Raw genomic sequence first — 19654 nt, 5'->3', positions numbered from 1 at the left:
CAGGACACATAGGCCGAGGGCGTTCTGCCTACCTCTGCCACGCGTGAGCTGGTTATCTCTGGCAAGTCCCTGAAATGCTGCAGTTTCATGTGTGAAGTGGGAGCAACTAGAGTCGCAGTTACTTGACAGGGTGTTGTGACAGTAAATGAGGCTGCGATAGGGTAAAATAATTGCTCAGTGCCTGTTAGCCATCGCTGTCTGTAATGGAGGCTCGACAGTGGTCGAGTGCAAATAAATGATAACACAGGTCCACACTCCTAGTGTCCACACTCCTAGTTCACTGCGGGACGTCCCGTCCCCACCACTGCAGAGCACTAACCACTGCCCCCGCTCCCCAGCACCTCCAAAGCCGTGGAATCACTTTAACGTACTCTTCGATCTCGAGAACAACAGTTCTCAACCCTGGCTGCACTTAGAACCTGAGCCCTGGGGAGCCTAAAATGCCGGTTCCCAGGCCACCTCCGAATATTGGGATGTGATTGGTTTGGATGCGACCTGAGCAATGAGACTTGTGAAAGTCTCTTCAGGTGATTCTGGAGTGAAGCCAAGGGGGGAGAAACCCTACCCTACACCCAAACGGGGGTGCCTTCTTAATGCCCAGCATCAAGGATGGGGGCTCCCCATTGCTGCCTCTTTGTGTCCCCTCCCCCCAAACCCTGTCTTCCCGGCTCTCAACTCCCAGACTTGAGAGCTGCTGTCTACACCTGGTCCAGGCAGCTTTTCTGTCCAGCCTTCTCTCCCTCTCTCCATTTTTTTATTGTCAGCCTCTACTTGGGAGTCCTTCGCTTTGTTTTCTTTTGTTTCCCCATTGTCCAGATTTTGCCTTGCAAAGGAGCCCTGGGAAGCTGGAGGTGCACTGCAGAAGTAGGATCCAGTCCCAGCTTCTCTTTCGGTGACAGTATCCTTTTCCTCCTCATCGGGTCATCCTCACTAGATTTGCCGATGTGACTCACCCCGCCCAGTGAGAAGGCCGTTGGAAGAAAACTTTCTGCTTCTTTCCTATGTCAGCCATCCAGCGGGTAAGCCACCCGGCTGCACCTGAGGCCGCTCCCCTGGGGAACAGGGTTCCCAGCAACCCCACTCCTAGTTCTGGACCGAAATTATTATTCAGGGTTTGTATCAGGAGGTGGCATCCTTTGGAATTTCAATAGCATCGTCATCTTCGTCTCTATTTTTAGCTTTGCGTTATTAAAAACCTTGTTCTCTCCTGCTACCATCTTTCTTGGAGATTACACATGATTAAAATACATTTTCATCATAAATGAGAATACGAGGAAAGAACTTGTTCTTGATTGCAATCACACATGATGAATCGATTTCCTGGCTCCTGGAAACTTCGCACTTGCCAAACCGACACTGTGACATCCTGGAAATGGCCTGCTTGTCTGTCTTTTCCATTTGGTTTATTGCAGAGAAATAAAAGGACAAGGGAAGGAAAGTCACGACTTCAGGTTCTCCATTTACCCATTTTAAGTTTCACAGCAAGACTGTAATGTATTTATTTATTGTCTGTAATGTATGTATTTATTTATTATTTGCAATTTATTGTCTCCATTTTACAGATGAGTACACTGAGGATTGGAGACGGGAACTGGCCGGTCCCATATGACAAAAACAGCAAGTGACAGAGTTAGGATCTGACTGTTGTTCCTCCCCCGGACAAAAGCCTCCAGAAGGAGTCCCTGCTTTCAGGATGAAGCCCGCACTCCTTCCCTGGGCACTGAAGGGCCCTCACGACCCTGAGATCCTGGTGGCATCTTCCCCAAAGTTCCCTCCTTTGCACACACCATTCAGCCACACTCTCCCTGGTTTCCAGATCTTTCCATGGAAAGGGAAGCCCATTCCGGTACGGAGAAGCCCTAGTTTTCTTCTTGCCCCTTTTCTCCTCCCAGTGAGAAATTTCTACTCCTCTTCCCGGTATCAGTTGAGATGCCACTCTTTAAAGCCCTCACTGATTCCCAGCTCCCTTTCCCTGAGCCAGCTTCAGGTGTGATTGGCCTGTGTCGCAGCACTGATGGCCCCGAGGGCAGGGGCTGGGTCTGGTCTACAATTGTTCCGTGTTCCGCACTGCCCCCCTCCTACCGGGAGTCAGGTGCCCTGTACAATAAGTCCCATTCCTGCTTGTTGGCATCTTTCCAGCTTCCTGAAGCTGGAGAGACCATGTCCTTCTCCTGGCTTCCTGCACCATCTTCCCGACCTGGCCTTGGAAATCCAGAGATGCACGTTCGAGGGCCGCAGTCTGTTGCCTTGCGCCACCTGCCGGCAGCTCTGGGGATCGGTGGGCTCCAGTCGCGCGATGTTGCAGGCAATGCTGCTCCCTGGCGGCGTCTCTCGGCGCTGCGGATCTCTCCGGCCTGGAGCTCCAAAACCACAGGTTCAGGCCTGTCTATAAGGTAGATACTGTTTCCATCACTTCCAGGAGAGAGATGGAATCAAGGGGAGGGTCAATGATTGGCTCGGTAATCCCAGAGCTTGGGAGCTGAGAGGCCCCCGCTTCCAAGCCTGAGCTGGGGGTCACTCAACGGCCTGAACTTGACGTGTTTCTGATTTTAGAACCAATACATTCCAGAAAATCTGAGAAACAGAAAGCTGTAAAGAAAATAAAGATGACCTGTAAATCCAGAGATACCAACTGTTAACCATTGTGGTATATATTCCTCTAATATGTCTTTTTATACATATCAGTGCATATATTATTATAAAATTGGGACTATAACCTACAGGGTTTGTTTTTTTTTTAAAGTAGCATTTAGTATGTCCTGAGTTCAGAAACAGAAGTAAATCTGTAAAACTAGAAAAGCATAAAGGAGAAAATTTTAAAATCACTTAAAATCCCACCATCCAGAGATAGCCTTTCTTCCCAAATTAGCTTATATTTGTGACAATCAACTGTTATTTATCCTTCTATCTTGCAAAAATCCAATTCAGAAATTAAAAAATTCTTTTTCCCAAGGGAAAATTTATTCTTATACTTGGGATTACCCACAATAGTGTACACTTTTTTTTTCCTACCTGGCAGTTTCTCACCATCTTCTGGAAATATTCTCCAACCTCCCCCTTCCTTCACTTCCCCCGACCATTGCATTCATACGGTTCCCTCCCAGGAGTAGCCAGGTCTCCTGTGAACCCGAGTGTATCCATCTGTGGGATTAATTCTTAGACGTGAAATTGCTTTAAGGAGGGTACGTGCTTTTATACGTTTTGAGAGAGACACCCAAACTGTCTTGCAGGAAAACTGCAGCAATTTGGATGTCTACCAGCAGTCACGAGAGTGCCTGTTTCCCTGTAGGATCACCAACAGTGTTGTCAAACTTCTGGTCCCGGGGATCACATAAATTTAGCTACAATGCGTTGAGTGTACCCTGTGCCAGGCTAAGTGCTGTCCATTTATTAATTCTCATTGAATCCTCCCAACAACCCAATGACGGAAGTGGCATTAACATCATTTTACAGATGAGGAAACAGGTTTAGAGAGACTAGCCTGCCTCAGTTCATAGAACGGAGCTGAACGCGACTCTAGCATTCATCCTAACAGCCACCCAGTGGTTCTCAAGTTTGAATGGACTGTGTCAGAGTCACTCAGAGGGCTTGTTAGAAGTTGGCCGGGTCCCACCTTCGAGTTTTTGATTCAGTACGAGAGGGCCTGAGAACATGCATTTCTAGTTCCCAGTGATGCTGATGCTGCTGGACCAGGGACCACACTTTGAAAACCATTGTTCCTATTACTCTAATAGAGGATCCTATCTGGAAATGACCTTGCTGATCTGCCTTTGACCTTGGTCGGGTCCTTATTGGAATTCTGTATGTTCCATAAACCTTTTGTTTGTGGGTGTGTGTGTGGGAACGTGAATACATCTTTTATAATCCTTTGAATCCCCCAAGTTAGGTTGGTGGTAAGTGATTTCACTTCTTCAAGACTGTTTCCCCACTTTTTAAATGGAGATGATGCTCAGAGGAACTGTTGGGGCTATGACAAGGAGTAACGTATGCAGAAATAAAAACACGTTGAAGATGGTAAAATGCTGTACCGAAGCTAGTTCTAATTATTCCTACTGATGGAGAAGCTGTGAAGTACAGCGGAAGACACTGGAGTCTGACAGGCCTGGACTGAGATAGCAGTTGGGCCACCGCATGACATTAGACAAATCAGCCCACATCTCTGAGCCTCAAATTCCTTCTCTTTAAAACTGGGCATATCGTGGGCTCCTTGAGGGTTCAACAAGCCCCTAGGTGTATTGTCCCAAGTGCTCCTTCGTCTCCAAAAGCTACAGGGGCAGTGGTGTCCTCCGTGACAGTTGGGCTGGCTCCACAACAATGGTTACAACTTGGATGCTCATTTTGCCTCTCGGTTCCCAAGGATAACATTCATGGCCAGCTCTGGTCCCAGAAACCCTCAGATTCCCTGTTCTTTCCACATCTTGGTGACGACCTCTCCGTGACGCCAAGTGGCTTCCTTTCCACAACTGGATATCGGAAATGTGAAGACCCTTCTTCAGATTCCCAGGAAGAGCCCAGGATGAACCCGATGACCATATGGGGACCCTTCGCTGGTGCCAGTTGTTCTAGGTGATGGAGCTACGGCCGTGGACAAAACGGAAATCCCTGCCCTCGTAAGCTTGTTGACCCTATGTCCCTAAGAACGTCAACATTGAAGCTGGAAGCTTCCTTGGAATCTGGTGAGGGGTAAATACGCAAATTCACAGAGTATTAGAAGTTGATCTGAAACGGACCCAGTGAAGCTCGGGTCCCTGGGAGCGTCGGAGATGTGGCACAGCCAGAACTTCTCCAGCTGTGACGCATACGGGGATCTCAGGGCTCCTGTTATCTGGCAGATGTTGGCTCAGCAGGTCTGGGCTGGGGCCCAAGAACTTGCATTTCTAACAAACTTGGATGTTGCTGGGCTATGGACCATACTTTGAATATCTAGAGCTTGATACTTTATAACATCACTAACAGATGTAACCTGACCTTTCTTTGGCTTTTAGTGAAATTATGAATACACAAGAATACACCAATTTGAAAAACTAATGTTATTGGAGTGTTCCAGTTGTTTACACTTTTTGGACAGGACTGTAGATTCAGGTGTCAGACCTTGGCTGCCACTATAGTTTTCTGGCGACCAGGAGCAGCCTTGAACTTGTGCTACTTGAAGCCCCAGCTTTCTCATCTGTGAGCAGAGACTTTCCCACCTCTGTCTCATCTAGGCAAAACCTTAATCGTTGGACGTTTTAAAAGGATGGATTCACGTGTCTCCCCGTGGCCACTTTAATCTACTTTTAGTGAAGTTGTGGGTTATCTCTGCGGAAGCCGCCAAGACTCTGCAATCTTACCAGGAGATTGATGTACTGGCATTTGGAATGCACGTCCAGCATCTGTAGACAATTGGCAATCGTCCGCTGAATGGTTACTCTGTACCAGGCACTACGTAAACCGCTGTGCTGGAATTAGCTTGTTTACAACAACTCTGTGAGGTAGATTCAGTTATTCTCTCCAAACAATCTAAACTAATAAAACTGAAGGTCACAGAGAATGTCACCAGCCCAGATATGTTTAGTTTAAAAGTGGGGACAACCAAGACTGTAGCGGCTCTGGCTCCTAGGCCCAAGCTCTTGAATATATTTCAAAAATTTAAGTGATAAACAGAGGTCCTGTGGCAACACAGAGCAGAGACGTGACCACGGTGGGTAAAATGCTCAGTTCTTTTTTACGTCTCTTAATAAGGCACTCCCCAATCCTGGGTTAAATTTAGATTTTCTCTGTGAACTATGGTAAACGCTAGTTCCACATTAGAATCTGACAAACAATATAAAAGCAAATTGACCTGACCACATGTGTAAGGGTGTCAGTCATCAGGGTCGAAGGCAGAATCTCATTCCCCCTGTGTCATAACGAACGTACCTGGAATTACGCTGTGTGGGGCTGCCGTGGGGGGGTGGGAGCCTCTATGGTGTTCAAGAAGGTGGAAAACTGGTAGCCAGGACTAGAAATATATTTCCTGCTAAAGGCATAATACAAAAATATCTCTTCATCAGGAGTTACTGATGGTACCCAGATATTAAGTTAGAATGAAAGGTACCATTGAGTATAACATAAAAACTGCATCATCCTTTACATACAAATAAAAGAGAGAATTTTTTTTCATTCTGAGTTTATTTAACATTTCATCCAGTTGAACTGAAATAATACATCGACTCCAACACTGGCCAGACACTGTGCTAATACTGAAAAAAAGCTGCCAGTCGGTTAATACTTACAGTCATAATTCTTTATATCATGTTGCTAGAAATATTAATAACTATTTACCTTTACAAGCATATTGCACTTCGTGTGAACTTTTCTCCAGAAGAGGTATTCCTAAGAGATCAGCAAAGATCGCCAATCTTGGTTCATTTTGTTCCTTTTTATAAACCATGATTCAACTATACAATTCATAGTTCTCTATAAAAGCATCAAGAGTCAGAAGCTTCAACAGATAATGTTTAAAAAGACACATCTCCAGGCTCATTATCCCTTTTGTAATGATCCTTTGGCCATCTCATCCTGGTGTGTATTAAAATTTTGGTCAGTTTGTCAATCTTCCAACCAGGCATTCATTAATTTTTCAACGAAGGTTAAGATTTGGACATGGAGCTGCCACCTGGCTGGGGGTAAGCATTCTGAGATTAGCTGGGGCGAGTGGGGTAGGCCTCAAGGGCTTTAGTTTCTTGTTAAAAGTGCCCTTTAAAAAAAAAAAAAAAAAAAAGTGCCCTTTAAGCACCTCGTGGAGCTCTGCCTTGAATTTCCTGCTTTTACCCATTTTTAAAGAGAAGCATCTATGGCCACAAAAGACATCCAAGGCCAGAATGTCATGGGGAAGCTCTTTTGCTTCAAATGGCTTAAGACAGGAAATCTAAATGAGAATATTCTGGCAGTATATAAAGGAAGGCTCAGAGTGGCCCAAAACCTTCAGGTCCATTCATCGTTTCAGAGAAAAGAGAAACACAGACACGAGGCACACCATTTTTTCTTTATGAGGAAATTCAGTCTGGTCACAGTGTCAGGAAAAATTTGCCCAAACTAGTTTCTACATTTTTTTCCCACTTATAAGTCTCTGAATTACAAATTGAATCGAGTGGTCTATACTCAGTGAAATGACCACCTCACATATGCCTCTGAACCTCTACAGAGTTGAAACATAATCTATTAACATTAAATATATTGTATGTGAAGATACTACAGATGATGTAAGCAGTGGTCCATGGGTTCATTATTTTCAAACAGGGTGGAATGTAATATACAACATTAAGTAAAACTCATTGAGTCCTTGATTCACATACACATTATTTCCGTATCTTTCTGAAAGCCAAAGAGATCTACGAGGATGACAAGAAAAGACATGTAGGCAGAGGGAACTGTTCTCTCACTTCTAAAAAAAAAAAAAAAATCAAACACGCCAGATTCAACCCAGTCATACAGCGTTGGTTTCGAATATACTTCCAAAATTTGACATTTGTGCATTTCCGTTATTTGATTAGTTGATTTAAATGACTGAATATAAAGTCAACAAGTGCAAGGTAAGATTGATATCTTCATAAGAATGTAAAATAGAATAAATTTCAAACTCAACCGAAGAAATCCACCAGCAATACGAAAGCATACAGCTGTTGACAGCAGGGACCTTTCACAATTGTCTATCACTCTGACTTCCGGGAGGTGTATGAAGGAGCTTTTATCCTACAAATGCAACGAACTCATCATCTACTTCGGGTCGCCTCCAGCCCGAACTGGGCAGGAAAGTAAACTGTCCTTAATATTTACGAGTCATTTTCTTTTACAGTTTAGCTTCAGAGCTTTTGTGTTTTCTCAACTCACTACTGAGCTCTCCTTGATTTGAAACAAGAGTAGGATAAAAATTCAGTATTTTAAACAGATTTCCTTTTCGTTGACTGACAGTCAATATACTGAACATCTACTCTATGCCTAGCGGTGCTTTTGAAAACTCTGGGTGAGGGTTGGGATATTGTCTTTGAAAAAACAGTGACTACAAAAGCTACAGGAAGGGTGTTTCTGTAAATTATACCATGATTCAAATGTAAGGGGAGGCCACCCCAGGTGCTGTGCTGTAAGTAGCAGCTTGACTCTAAAAGGCTAATGTGGATCGTTAAAAGGTATCTGTCACCTGTCGACCAGAACCAGGATATTCCTTACCAACTTGGCTACACCACACTTGTGGTTGGTAGGATCCTCTGAAGATGTTTCTTTCCCTACTTTATAATCCCTTGTTAAAGTACACGCGCCGTAATTCAGGATGGGTCTCTTGGATCTTGGCTTGCAGCTCGGCCTCCAAGCTTGTCACAGACATGGAACTGGGAGAAGGGAGAAACGACAGACAGGGTCATTCCACGGGCGGAGGTGGGAATTAGAACCTGGAGAGAGGAGAGAGAGTAGCCCCACCCACCCCCTGTGACTGGGACAACAGAGTCCTGTTTGAAAAATGCTTCACGTGCCCAGAAAACGAGTATCCTGTTCCTCTCAGAAAACTGTCACTAAATATCAAAGAAAGGCACCATCAAAACCCAACACTGAGATACGCTTTTTACCTCTCATCTTATTAAAAGCCTTAAAAACCACTTTTGCCAGCAAGGAGGTATGGTGATGACACTCTTAGACCCTGATGGTATTGGAAAACAACCTGTGGTCACGCCACTTCCCAAGGAAAACAACATAAATGTTCACCGTCAATTAAAAAAAGATATATGCACTCAGTGGAACTTTTTAGCACTACAAATTCACTTTCGTTAATCTGCTTTTGTCCACTGTATAGTAAAACATACTTATTCTAAAGCTTTCAGAAAATACTAAAATGTATGAGAAAAAACATCTCTTGTTGACCACCGTTAGTGCTTGCTTTATACATTTAAAAATGTACTTGAATGTTTTATATGTGCATATGTATTAAGGATGAAGAAAAACTGTCCAGAAAAACTGTGGACATTTTGTTATTGAAAGCAACTCGTTTGCCCCTTTCCTGTTTGCCCATTTCTGTTCCCCTCTAATCTTAGAAGAACCTAATGACAGGGATGATATCACTAGGCGATTAGCCTAACTCCTGACTTGTGCTGTCCTGAATGCACACCATGCCTTGTCTAGCCTGTTGATTCTTTTCCTAGATAAAAAGAAGAATGAAGAAGTAAGCAGTTAAAAAAATGACTAGCTCTCTACCCCCAACGAATCCCCCTAAGCAATCCCGCAGGCAGATCATGTGGGCAAGATAACATGTGAAGAGAGTCAGCCAGTCTGCACTCAACGGAGAATGATGCAGAATCCAACCTCCTGCCTCGATGATTTGCTGAGATTCTTCCCCCTCCGTTTTCTTCCCTTTAAAAACTGTCATGGCTGAGCAGAATCATCAGAGCTGGTCTCTGGACACAAGTCCACCATCTCCCCAGACTGCCAGCTTTTCTGATTAAAGCACCTTTCCTTTCTACTGACACTTGCCTCTTGAATTATTGGCTTCTGAGCGGCAAGCAGCCGAACCTGGGTTTGGTAACACTATATAATTAGTCTTTTAAAAAGATTTGTTCTTTAATATAGTTGAGATGTGGTAAACTCCGAGGTAAAAAAGGTAGGCGGCCTCTTGCCTTCCAAGATGGCCCACACTCTGTCTATGGAGTGTGTATCTCCCTGAATAAACCTTCTTTCACTTTACTATGTCTTGCTCTTGAATTCTTGCCTGCACAAAGCCAAGAGCCCACACTTGGCGGCCACCCCAGGGACACAGACATGACTTGGGATGTGACCATCCTCTCGCACCCCACTCTCTTTCCTGCAACATCTTTTCTGGCACCCAATGCGGGGCCTCAAAGGCCATAATCTCGATCCGCCTATTGGGCTATGGCTCCCCTCTGAAGGGTGGCTGGGACTTATCCTGAGCCATGTAGATTCGAGTAGCCTGTGAAGTGGCAGCTGACGTCGCCTGCAGGATCTGGCAGAGACGAGTTCTCTTGCTGTGAAGAAGCGCACTGAGGCCAAGGTTTTTCCCACTCAGTCTTTCTCATTCTCCTATTGCTCTATCACTTTGGACTTGAAAAGATCCACCCAGATGACCACCAAACATCCAAATTATGACTGCGCGGCAAGTAGCTGACAACTTGGTTGGGTCTAAAGAACTCCGGCCAGGGGGCTTATCTGGTGGCGCAGTGGTTGAGAATCTGCCTGCCAATGCAGGGGACACGGGTTCGAGCCCTGGTCTGGGAGGATCCCACATGCCGCGGAGCAACTAGGCCCGTGAGCCACAACTACTGAGCCTGCGCGTCTGGAGCCTGTGCTCCGCAACGGGAGAGGCTGCGATAGTGAGAGGCCCGCGCACCGTGATGAAGAGTGGCCCCTGCTTGCTGCAACTAGAGAAAGCCCTCGCAGAGAAACAAACACCCAGCACAGCCAAAAATAAAAAAAATTAAAAAAAAAAGGTAGGATATAGATTTATAAACATATGCAAAAAAGAGAAAAATTATGAATCTAGAAAAAAACCACAATGGCTATTTTTTTCCATACAGTGGGAACTTGGGTAATTTTAAAATCATGTCGCTGATGATAATGATAATGGGTATGACCCAGTACTCAGGTTCGTGGTCCGACGTTATGCGTTTTAACCCTTATAAAAACCTGGCAAGTCAGGGATTATCCTAATTTTACAGATAAGGAAACTGGAGGTGTAACTGAGATTTGAAGTCAGATCTTTCTCAACCCAAATGCCATGTTCCTAAGTCACCGAGCACAAGGTCAAGGGCTGAACACACATTCCAATGCGATATACTAATGAAATAAACATTTCTTACCTTAAGCCCTGAGATTCTGGGGTTTGTACAATTAAATAGGTATGAGTGCTCCTCTTTAGGAAATTCATCTGTATTGGGCTTCAACAGAGGTTCTGAAGGTCCCGCCCTCTTCATGGGGGGCTTAGCTATAGGCATCAAGGTGATAAAAGTTCCCTCTCCTTGAAATTTAAATCCCCAACTAAGAACAGTGGGGGGTCAAAGGCAGAAGTGAAAGACCAGATAAAAGATGGATTTTTCTATCAGGTAGAGGGACCTGATGAAGTTAGTTCTAGAACAGAATACCTCATCCCAAACCCACTGTGAAAGCCTAGGGCATTAAAGGCCATATGTTTGGGGCCTGCTGGCCCACGAAGGGCAGGAGTCTGGTAACACAAACCACAGCAAAACAACAAAATGCTGCTCCTCTGTGCCTTGATGTTAGAATAGAAAAAAGCCGAAGCCTTAGATTTATGTGACGCTGATTTAATGCCTGTCAATACAGTTCTTACATCAAAGGCAGGATTCAAGGGCAGCTTGTGATGAAAGACACGTGCACAATCAAGCTTTTAAGGCAAAAAAAGAAAAAAAAGAAAAAATGAAAAAAAAAACCCTAAGTAGGAAGAAGGGAAGCAAATATACCAACCACCAAAGCTAAGTGCATATAACTGCTGTCCCTGGGGGTGGAACTTAAATTCGAACATATCTGCATTATAGATGCATTTGCCAATGGACTGGACATCGAGCCATACTTAACTTTTTATAAGAGCAAATTGGCACCAGAGTTAGCCCGAGTCTTACACAAGAATAAAGAATTTTCAAATATAACAGTAGGAGGTAGAAAAGAGCTGGGCAAAGAGAATTTTGATATTAAACAGACACGCATTTCATTTCTGCCTCTTATCTCTTCTTTTTAGAGGCTTGGCTTCATTATCTTTTTGAGACTCAACTTTCCTACTAGTGAAATGGACCTGTGTCTTCAACTGGTTTTTAGGATTAAAACGCATGATCACTCTGAAGAGTAACAAATACATACCTTTTCTGAGGAAACAGAGCACAGCACAGAGGTGTAGCAAATACCAAACTTAAAAAGAAAAAGAAAAGAATCAGAGCATTTTTGAAATGGTCGACTTTTCAGATTCTTTTTTATTATTTTACTTTGATAACAATCCCCTTTCTTTCTTTCGAGTGTTATGCTGCCTCACAAAAATATGTCCTGTTCGTATAATTTTACTACCAAGGACTGCCAAAATATATATATATTTTTAAATCAAAGAGATAAAGGAGTTTAAAAAAGAATCACACAAATAGCCCCAAATGTTGTAGGCTTCTCTAAAGACAGCTTATGTCTAGCTAATGACTGGGACCATAAGTTCCAGATGTTCTGGGATGGTCTCATTTTCAAAACGTGTATCCCATATTATCCCTCACATTTCATATGCTGTATATTTATCTTAAAAAAAAGAAATTAATGACATCAAAGTAATTCTACTCACCAGAAGCCAACTAATCCAACCTGAATAGGCGCGCTCATCCATGGGAACCTCTGTGTTGAGAAATAAATTATTTTGAGTACTTTTTATACAGGCTCTTAGAAACAATTTCTTCTGCTGGTTAACTGGGACAGGAACCTCGCCACATTACAAGATCCAGCTGGAATGCGATTAGTGAAATGCAGGGGTAACACTGTAACAGCGTTACAGTTAGTCCTGACTTCCCTCTTCGATCTGTCCATGAATGCACAGGCAAAGATTAAGCAGCTTCTCATTTTTCTCCCTTGCACATATAATCTGAGAGATGCCTGGCTATATGGGAGCTGGAGAAATGGTTATCACTTAGCTATAATTTCTCTCCTGGCTGGGGGTCTGTATAGCGTGGTTCCAAGGCTGGAAGACAATGCTGCAATCAAATCTCTGCCCTACCAGTCCATCCCCACTGTGGGAAAAGGGCACGGTCTCCAACCTTTGGTTCCTTCTCTGTAAAATGAGGATCACGACAGCTTCCTAAAAGCGTGTGAGTGAAGATATGCCAGATAACATTCATAAAGCACCTAGTACCGTGCCCGGAACGTAGCAGAAATCCAACAAGTATCCCCCCTCCTCCTCTGCACCTTTCCTTTCTTGGGTTTAGTTGCTGTCGGTACGGCTAAAACTATTGCTGGCATGACAAATTTTTGCCTGTCACTTTTTTGTTAATGGAAATGAATGAGTTGGTTGGTCTTTTAGAGAATAAGTGCTATTAGATTTTTAGCGTTCAACACGGGGTTTTAAAAAAGCATAATATGCAATATAAAGAGCAACGAAATATATAGATTATATAAATAAGGCCACTGAAAGAGCTGCAACCAAGTTGTGAACTGGCTGTAATGAAATCAGCCAACTTAGTTAAGTGTCAACACAAGCTGTTAAAAGATCATGACCCCAAGGAGGCTTGCCTGACAGGCATACCCTGGTCCCCGAGCAGACTCCTCTGGCGAAGAGGTACATCACATGGGTGAACGTGAAGGGAGAGAGGCGTGGACTGGAGAGGAAGAGAGAGATGTCATCAAGCAGAGACAGACCATGGAGCTCGCACAGAGGGGCCCCACCCCTCCAAGGAAAGCAGGAAAAGGAAATATTGTATCTGGGGCAACTGGCTCTGTCTGATGATGAAGGATTTTCATAAGGAGATGGTAAATCCTCTTCCTAGCACTTCCCAGATGTGTGTCATCTGGGCGGGTACACAGGCTTGGTGATGGGAAGGCAAGCTAAGCCCTGAATGAGATCTTGAGGGAAGATGAGCCCATGAGAGCCCATCCTCACGTCAAGTGGACTCTTGAACAGCTGTGTGTAATCTCAACAATGGATGTGTACAAACCAAAGGCTGATGGCGGCTTGTGCAGAGGGTTCTGTTGGAAAGGCTCTCGGTAACGACAAGGATCCTGGAGAATTCTGATCTCTCCCATGAAACCCAACCTGGATGTCATCCCTCCTCCCGACTCCTTCCCAGCATCCCATCCTGCCTCCTTCATCCCTACTTCTTAAACAGAACTTAGTCTGAGATTAAATAAGTGAGCTGAGGATGTATGGTTTTCCCCTAGGTAATCACAGAACTCCGTGAGGGAGGGACACACCTTATTTAGCACAGAATTGCGCAAACAGAGGATATTTTAAATGAATTAAAGACAGTAATCACAAGTTTAAAAGATATATAGTCAATGAAGTAAAAGCTCAAAAAGTTAATATGAATAAATTCTTTCTCCTCCCAATGATTTTTCCTCCAACAGCTTTATGAAATACAATAAATTGCACATACTTACTGTGTATGATAAAAGTTCTGATATAAGTATTCAGCTGTGAAGCCATCACCACAATCAAAATAATTAACAGAGCCATCATCCTTCATGTTTTCCTTGTTCCTTGTGCCCTTGGCAATTCCACCATCTTCCCTAAACCCTGCACCCATTCCCTGGCAACCTCTGATCTACTTTCTGTCATTATATACTAGGTTATAATTTCTAGGATTTTCTATACAGTATCTACTTTTTTGTGTAATTGTTTTGAGATTCATTCATGCTCTTGTACGTATCCATAGTTCAGGACTTCTTATTGCTGGGTTAGGTATTCCACTGCATGGAATGTATTGCTTTGCTACTCCATTCATTCTCCTGTTGATGAACATTTGGATTGTTTCCAGTTTTGGGCTATTACAAATAAAGCTGCTTTGAACATCTGTCTTTTATGGACATATGTTTTCCTTTCTTCTAGGTAAATACCTAGGAGTGAAATGGCTGGGTCACATGGTAAGCATATGTTTAACTTTTTAAGAAACTGCCAAACTATCCTCCAGAGCGGTTGTATCATTTTACATTCCCACCAGCAGGGGATGAGAGTTTCAGGTCCTCCACAGCCTTGTCAACACTTGTTATGGTCAGTCTTTTTGATTTTAGCCATTCCAATAGGCATTTAACGGTAGCTAATGTGGTTTTAAACTTGAATTTCCCCAATGACTAAAGATACTGAGCATCTTTACATGTGATATTATTTTATATCTATATATACTTGGTGAAATGTCTGTTCAAACATTCTGCCCTTTTTTTAAAAAAAAAAAAAAAACTGGTGTGATAGGGAGGGTGGGAGGGAGGGAGACGCAAGAGGGAAGAGATATGGGAACCTATGTATATGTATAACTGATTCACTTTGTTATAAAGCAGAAACTAACACACCATTGTAAAGCAATTATAATCCAATTTTTAAAAAATGCAAAAAAAAAACTGGGTTGTTTTCTTTAAAAATTATTGAGGACTCTTTATATATTCTGGATACAAGTCCTTTATCAGGCACATACTTTGCATAAATTTTCTCCCAGTCTGTTTCTTGTCTTTTCAATCTCTTTACAGTTTTCAAAAAACAGAACTTTAACATTTTGTTGAAGCCCAATTTGTCAATTTTTTCTTTTATGGACTGTGCTTTTGGTGTTATGTCTAAGAAATCTTTGCCCAAGTATAGATCTCAAAGATGTTCTGCTACATTTTCTTCTAGAAGTTTGACAATTGTACATTTTTACATTTAGATTCCAGGAACTATTGGGAGTTGATTTTTATATATGGTACAGTCAGTTCCCTACACATGGCCCACATCCCAGGCAACCTGACCATCTACAAGTCTCCCAACAAGCCGTGCTCTGTGTCTTCTCTGAGCTTCTGCAAAGCAGATGTCCCTGGCCAGTTGTCTTCAAGCCTCTGCCCACCTGTGGCAGTTGGGGGCGAAACCTCTTCTATGCTCCCTCTGTGCCTCACGCTGTACTCACCATGTATTGGAACCATTTGCCCTGTGCCTCTCCCCACCACCATGCTATATGGTCCCTGAGAGCAGGGCCCAAGCCCTATTTCTCTGATGCTAGGACCTAGCACGTTGCTTGGCATGCAACAGGCATTCAACAAAGGGCTGCTGAATAAAATAAATGAATGAACAAATAAACGCTACATTCACACTCCATTAGCAGACAATCCTGAAAATCTACTGAGTAGACAGAGCCGTCCACTTTTATTAAAGAAAATATAAATGAACTAGAACTTAAGGAACGAGCAGCTCTTATCTGACCCAGACCATATCAACTTTATTCCCAATGAAAGTGCCAGCAAAGTAGAGAGACCACAGGAGCTATTCTTCAAGAACACTGTTGGGAAAAGCACCAGATTTTAAGCAGTGAACTTTTTGGTTTACTGCAAAGATTTCTGTGAGTCACCTGCCCACAGCTGATGCTTTTAGCCAGCGCTCCATTTGGGAAAAGCTAAAGCGTGGGGGGAAGGATGAGTCATGCCGAAGGCTCCCCAAGCTCACCGTTTAAAAAAGCCAAGAGCATTCAATTCATTTCATGTTTGCAGAGGAGTCTGGTCATATTCAAGGTAAAAGCCCAGATAAGTACATCCTTGCAGAGAGGCACATCTGGCCGCTGGAGCTGCGGGAACAATCAGAGGGCTAACCGACCCAGGCAGATGCCACCCACATGGACATGAACGGCTGAGGAAATGACCTCTAAGCCTTTGTAAAAGGGCTCAGAAAAGCCTGCCCTTCCAAATAGCATGTGAAAGTGCTCTGCAGATGGAAACATATGGATAGGAAGATAAGCTGCTCTGCCTATGCTTTTGTAATGGCCATAGGTATCAGTGAAGTCCTACAGTCCTCGCTACATGGGCAAAATGCAATATTTTGGTGTAACAGCCACCCTGAACATGGGAGTGGGATGTTATGTCTGAAGAGCTCAACGTTTAGCCATTGCTTTTTCAAAGCAACATCCTCCACAGAAGTCCAGACGAGTTCAGCTGCAGCCAGACCCTTTGTAGCTAGCGAGGTGCTCGGACTGACCCATGAGCTACTCTGACCGCCTCCCCCAACCCTGCCCCATGGCTTCTGATGCCAGCGGCCCCTTCCGGTTCCACATGAGGCCCTTCAGTAGTGGAGTGGGGCGGGCAGAGGGGAATCGAGGTGGCACACCTCTATATGATTATTGAAGGGTATGGTACCAAGCAAAGCTGAAAACCACAAACAAAAACAAGGGAGGAAAACACAATATTTATTCATGTATTGCTGTGAAAAGCCTAGGGCAGTGTGGCAACAGTGGCTAACTGCTTGTATCATTTGCTGGTTGCTTCATGGAAGAAAATGCCAGGCTGTATCTACAGCAATTTCTGTCTGTCCCAGCAAGAAAATGATACAATATGCCCAGCTATGTCTCCTGCCCAGTGTTTGTCACCAAGATATGAGAGTAACCGTGGCAACTTTTCCAACAACACTGAGACCCCAGGAGTTCAAAGGCATGACAGCTGGGAGAGTAAAGGACCAAGTTCATTTCACATGTCTTCCCCAGTGACCTAACTCTTTAGCATGAATGTAGGTTCAAATGCAGACTTTCCTACAGAATTTCTGGAATCCCACGCCATGATCAGCTCACATGTAAGCAGCCATGTGTGCTCAGTATCCACAGCCTGGAGTGAGACTCCGGGGAATAATGTCCCACCAGCAGTGGCAGCTGGCAAGATTAGGAGGCTCCACTCCAGAGCCGGGCTGCTGACATACCTCTGCTAACTGGGTGCTGGGTGACGTTTGAGAGGCAGAGAGAAGGGGATGGGAAAGCTTCAATGGTGGGGACACACTGTCACTGAAGGTGGCCTCCCAACTGCTCTCACAGTCACCTGCAAATTCACGACAATCATATATTATTGATGGAATGACCCACACTTGCAAAAGTATTCCTCTCTTGCAAAAGTTCACTTTTATGCCAGACAAACTAACATGATGAGACGACAATTTCCAAGCCTTGTTATCTACCCAGAAATCTGGTCTTGCTTTAAAAACCTGATTTTGCTTAAATTCCATGGGAGGGGAAGTTGAGTTTATTAAACATGGTTTTTGATTCTCCGTTGTTCCCAAAGTTGGCATGCCAATACCTGAAGAAATTAACAACCAGGCAAATCCAAAGGTTGCCTGGGTCAACATATGCCCTTGCAGAACGACTATAATCCTAATGACTTATCAGATCAAGAGCCAGCGGAGAAGAACCCAGGGCATCAATTCCATGTCTGCAAAGTTATGGATCCACTGGATGGGTCACTTCCTATTAGCATCCTGGAGGATAATGTTGATGGCCCCCTTTCTAAGTTCATTTGATATGTTTTCTCCCTCAAAGCCTAAATTACTTCCCATAAGGAAAGCAGGGATGGATAGAGGAAGGAGCATTAATTTTTTTTTTTTTTAGATTATTTGAAAATCACTGAAATGTCAAAGTTGGTGAGTTTTAGATGTTTACATAAGATCTAGTCACTGTTCAAGCACATACACACTAATTCCTTTGGCAGCTTTAAAGAGTTCATCTGTTTACATAATTTGGTAATTTCAAGATCTAGTCCCTGTTCTAGTACATAAACTAATCCCTGAGCAGCTTTAAAGAATTAATCTTTTCTAAATTTTGCAGCAGAAACAGACTTCAGCAAAGCCTTTTCATGAATCCTCAAAATAAGGGCTTATCGAAGTAGGTAAATTATGTCAAATGAGGTCACATTTACATTTTGGTCATCACTAATAGCGTTACTGATTCAATCAGTGTAACTGTTTTGTATTTTTGTTTAATCTTACACTTTAGGCTGTAGAAACCCTCACAGGAGATGGACGGGGACTCAGAGCGCATTTGAGGATGCAGCCTCCTGGGGTGGCCCAGGGGGTCTCTGGATCCCCCCTGGGAACGTTCCCAGGAGCAATGGGATAGTTCAATCACTACAGAGCCACTGTGACACACTATCTTGCAATTCACATCGACATGTAAGATTGCCAGAGGAAGAATCTCAGGGAATATAATCTGCTCACGTACCCAAAGCTCCCAAGGAAGACTGGGAGGGGGCTGCTGAAGAGAGGGTCCCTTTTCCCTCACATGGGGTTGGTGCATCGACATGACGGTCAAATGAGGCACGCAACACTACTATTTTTTTCAAAGCATACTTTCTTGGCTTATTTTTCTAAGAATGTGATTGTATTGAAAGTATTTAGTGTTGGCCTTAATTTTCCTCCTGGATGGAGCCCATAGGGTGAATAAAGGTCAATGAACATTTACCTGTTGGACACTTAGAATTCTCCTAATCACAGAAATCATTCAGGAAGTGTTTGGTCTGTGAACCATGTCCTTTTTTCAAAGTCCGATACTGTCCTCTCAGTGTGACGGTTCTGTCGCTAAGACCCAAAACAATTCACCCCAAGAGAGCTGCAGTGTTTACAACACACCTGTTCCTCCAGCAAGGAACTGGACCCATTCCTCCCCGCAGGTGTAATGGTGTCAGCTTCTAAACACAGCAGGAGCCAAACGAGTCACCCTATCCCACTCTTTCCTACTTGTTACAAGAACTGGAAAGCTAAGATGTAGCATAAATATGATTGCATTAAATCACGGAAGTGACAAAAACAATGCGGACAACGCACAGAGATTTCTCAGTGACGGTTTCATCCTATAATATTTTCAGACCCTGAGGGGAGGCGGCTGACAGATTAATAGATTATTAGATACGATGACCAAAGAAAAATACCTCAGGGCACTAAATTCAGTGCTCTGTGAAGCTACTACTCCAGATTATTTTTTCCTTTCTGATAGTATGTATCGGGACTTACAAACAAATCATTCCAAGTTCACACCATCTCCTCATTATTACCTGGCTAGGGATCCGACTGATGACTACGATGAATGTGTACCTGGGTTATTACCTCTCAAGAGGAGTGGGCAGCATTCAATAAATGAAGATTTATGAGAGCTTTTTCAAATATCTGATATTAGAAATAAAATATTCCCTGAAGTGCCCGATTGCCACTGGCCTTCAAATTCTTTACTCACTATTCATG

General features: G+C 43.6%; 1 protein-coding gene across 9 annotated transcripts in view; it reads right to left on the bottom strand.

Annotated features, from left to right (window-relative positions):
• Positions 1 to 1079: 1079 nt before the first annotated feature.
• SFXN1 (sideroflexin 1) overlaps positions 1080 to 19654 on the bottom strand; it is a 53238-nt gene continuing 34663 nt past the window's right edge. Inside the window, exons 9-12 of one of the 9 annotated variants that reach the window (XM_022595082.3) lie at positions 13241 to 13313; positions 12290 to 12339; positions 11830 to 11877; positions 1081 to 8345 (exon numbers count right to left, since the gene is read on the bottom strand). In XM_022595082.3, the coding sequence (XP_022450790.2) occupies positions 8283 to 8345; positions 11830 to 11877; positions 12290 to 12339; positions 13241 to 13313 (234 nt within the window). In that variant the 3' untranslated portion in view covers positions 1081 to 8282. The other 8 variants (XM_089909684.1, XM_022595081.3, XM_089909687.1 and 5 more) reach the window with 8 other exon arrangements.

Source organism: Delphinapterus leucas, chromosome 3 (genome assembly GCF_059928025.1).
Source record: "Delphinapterus leucas isolate spDelLeu-1000000601 "Yukka" chromosome 3, BTC_Dleu_Yukka2, whole genome shotgun sequence".
NCBI lineage: Eukaryota > Metazoa > Chordata > Mammalia > Artiodactyla > Monodontidae > Delphinapterus > Delphinapterus leucas.
Note: the sequence above shows the minus strand (reverse complement) of the source record. Positions and strands in the feature narration are given on the sequence as shown.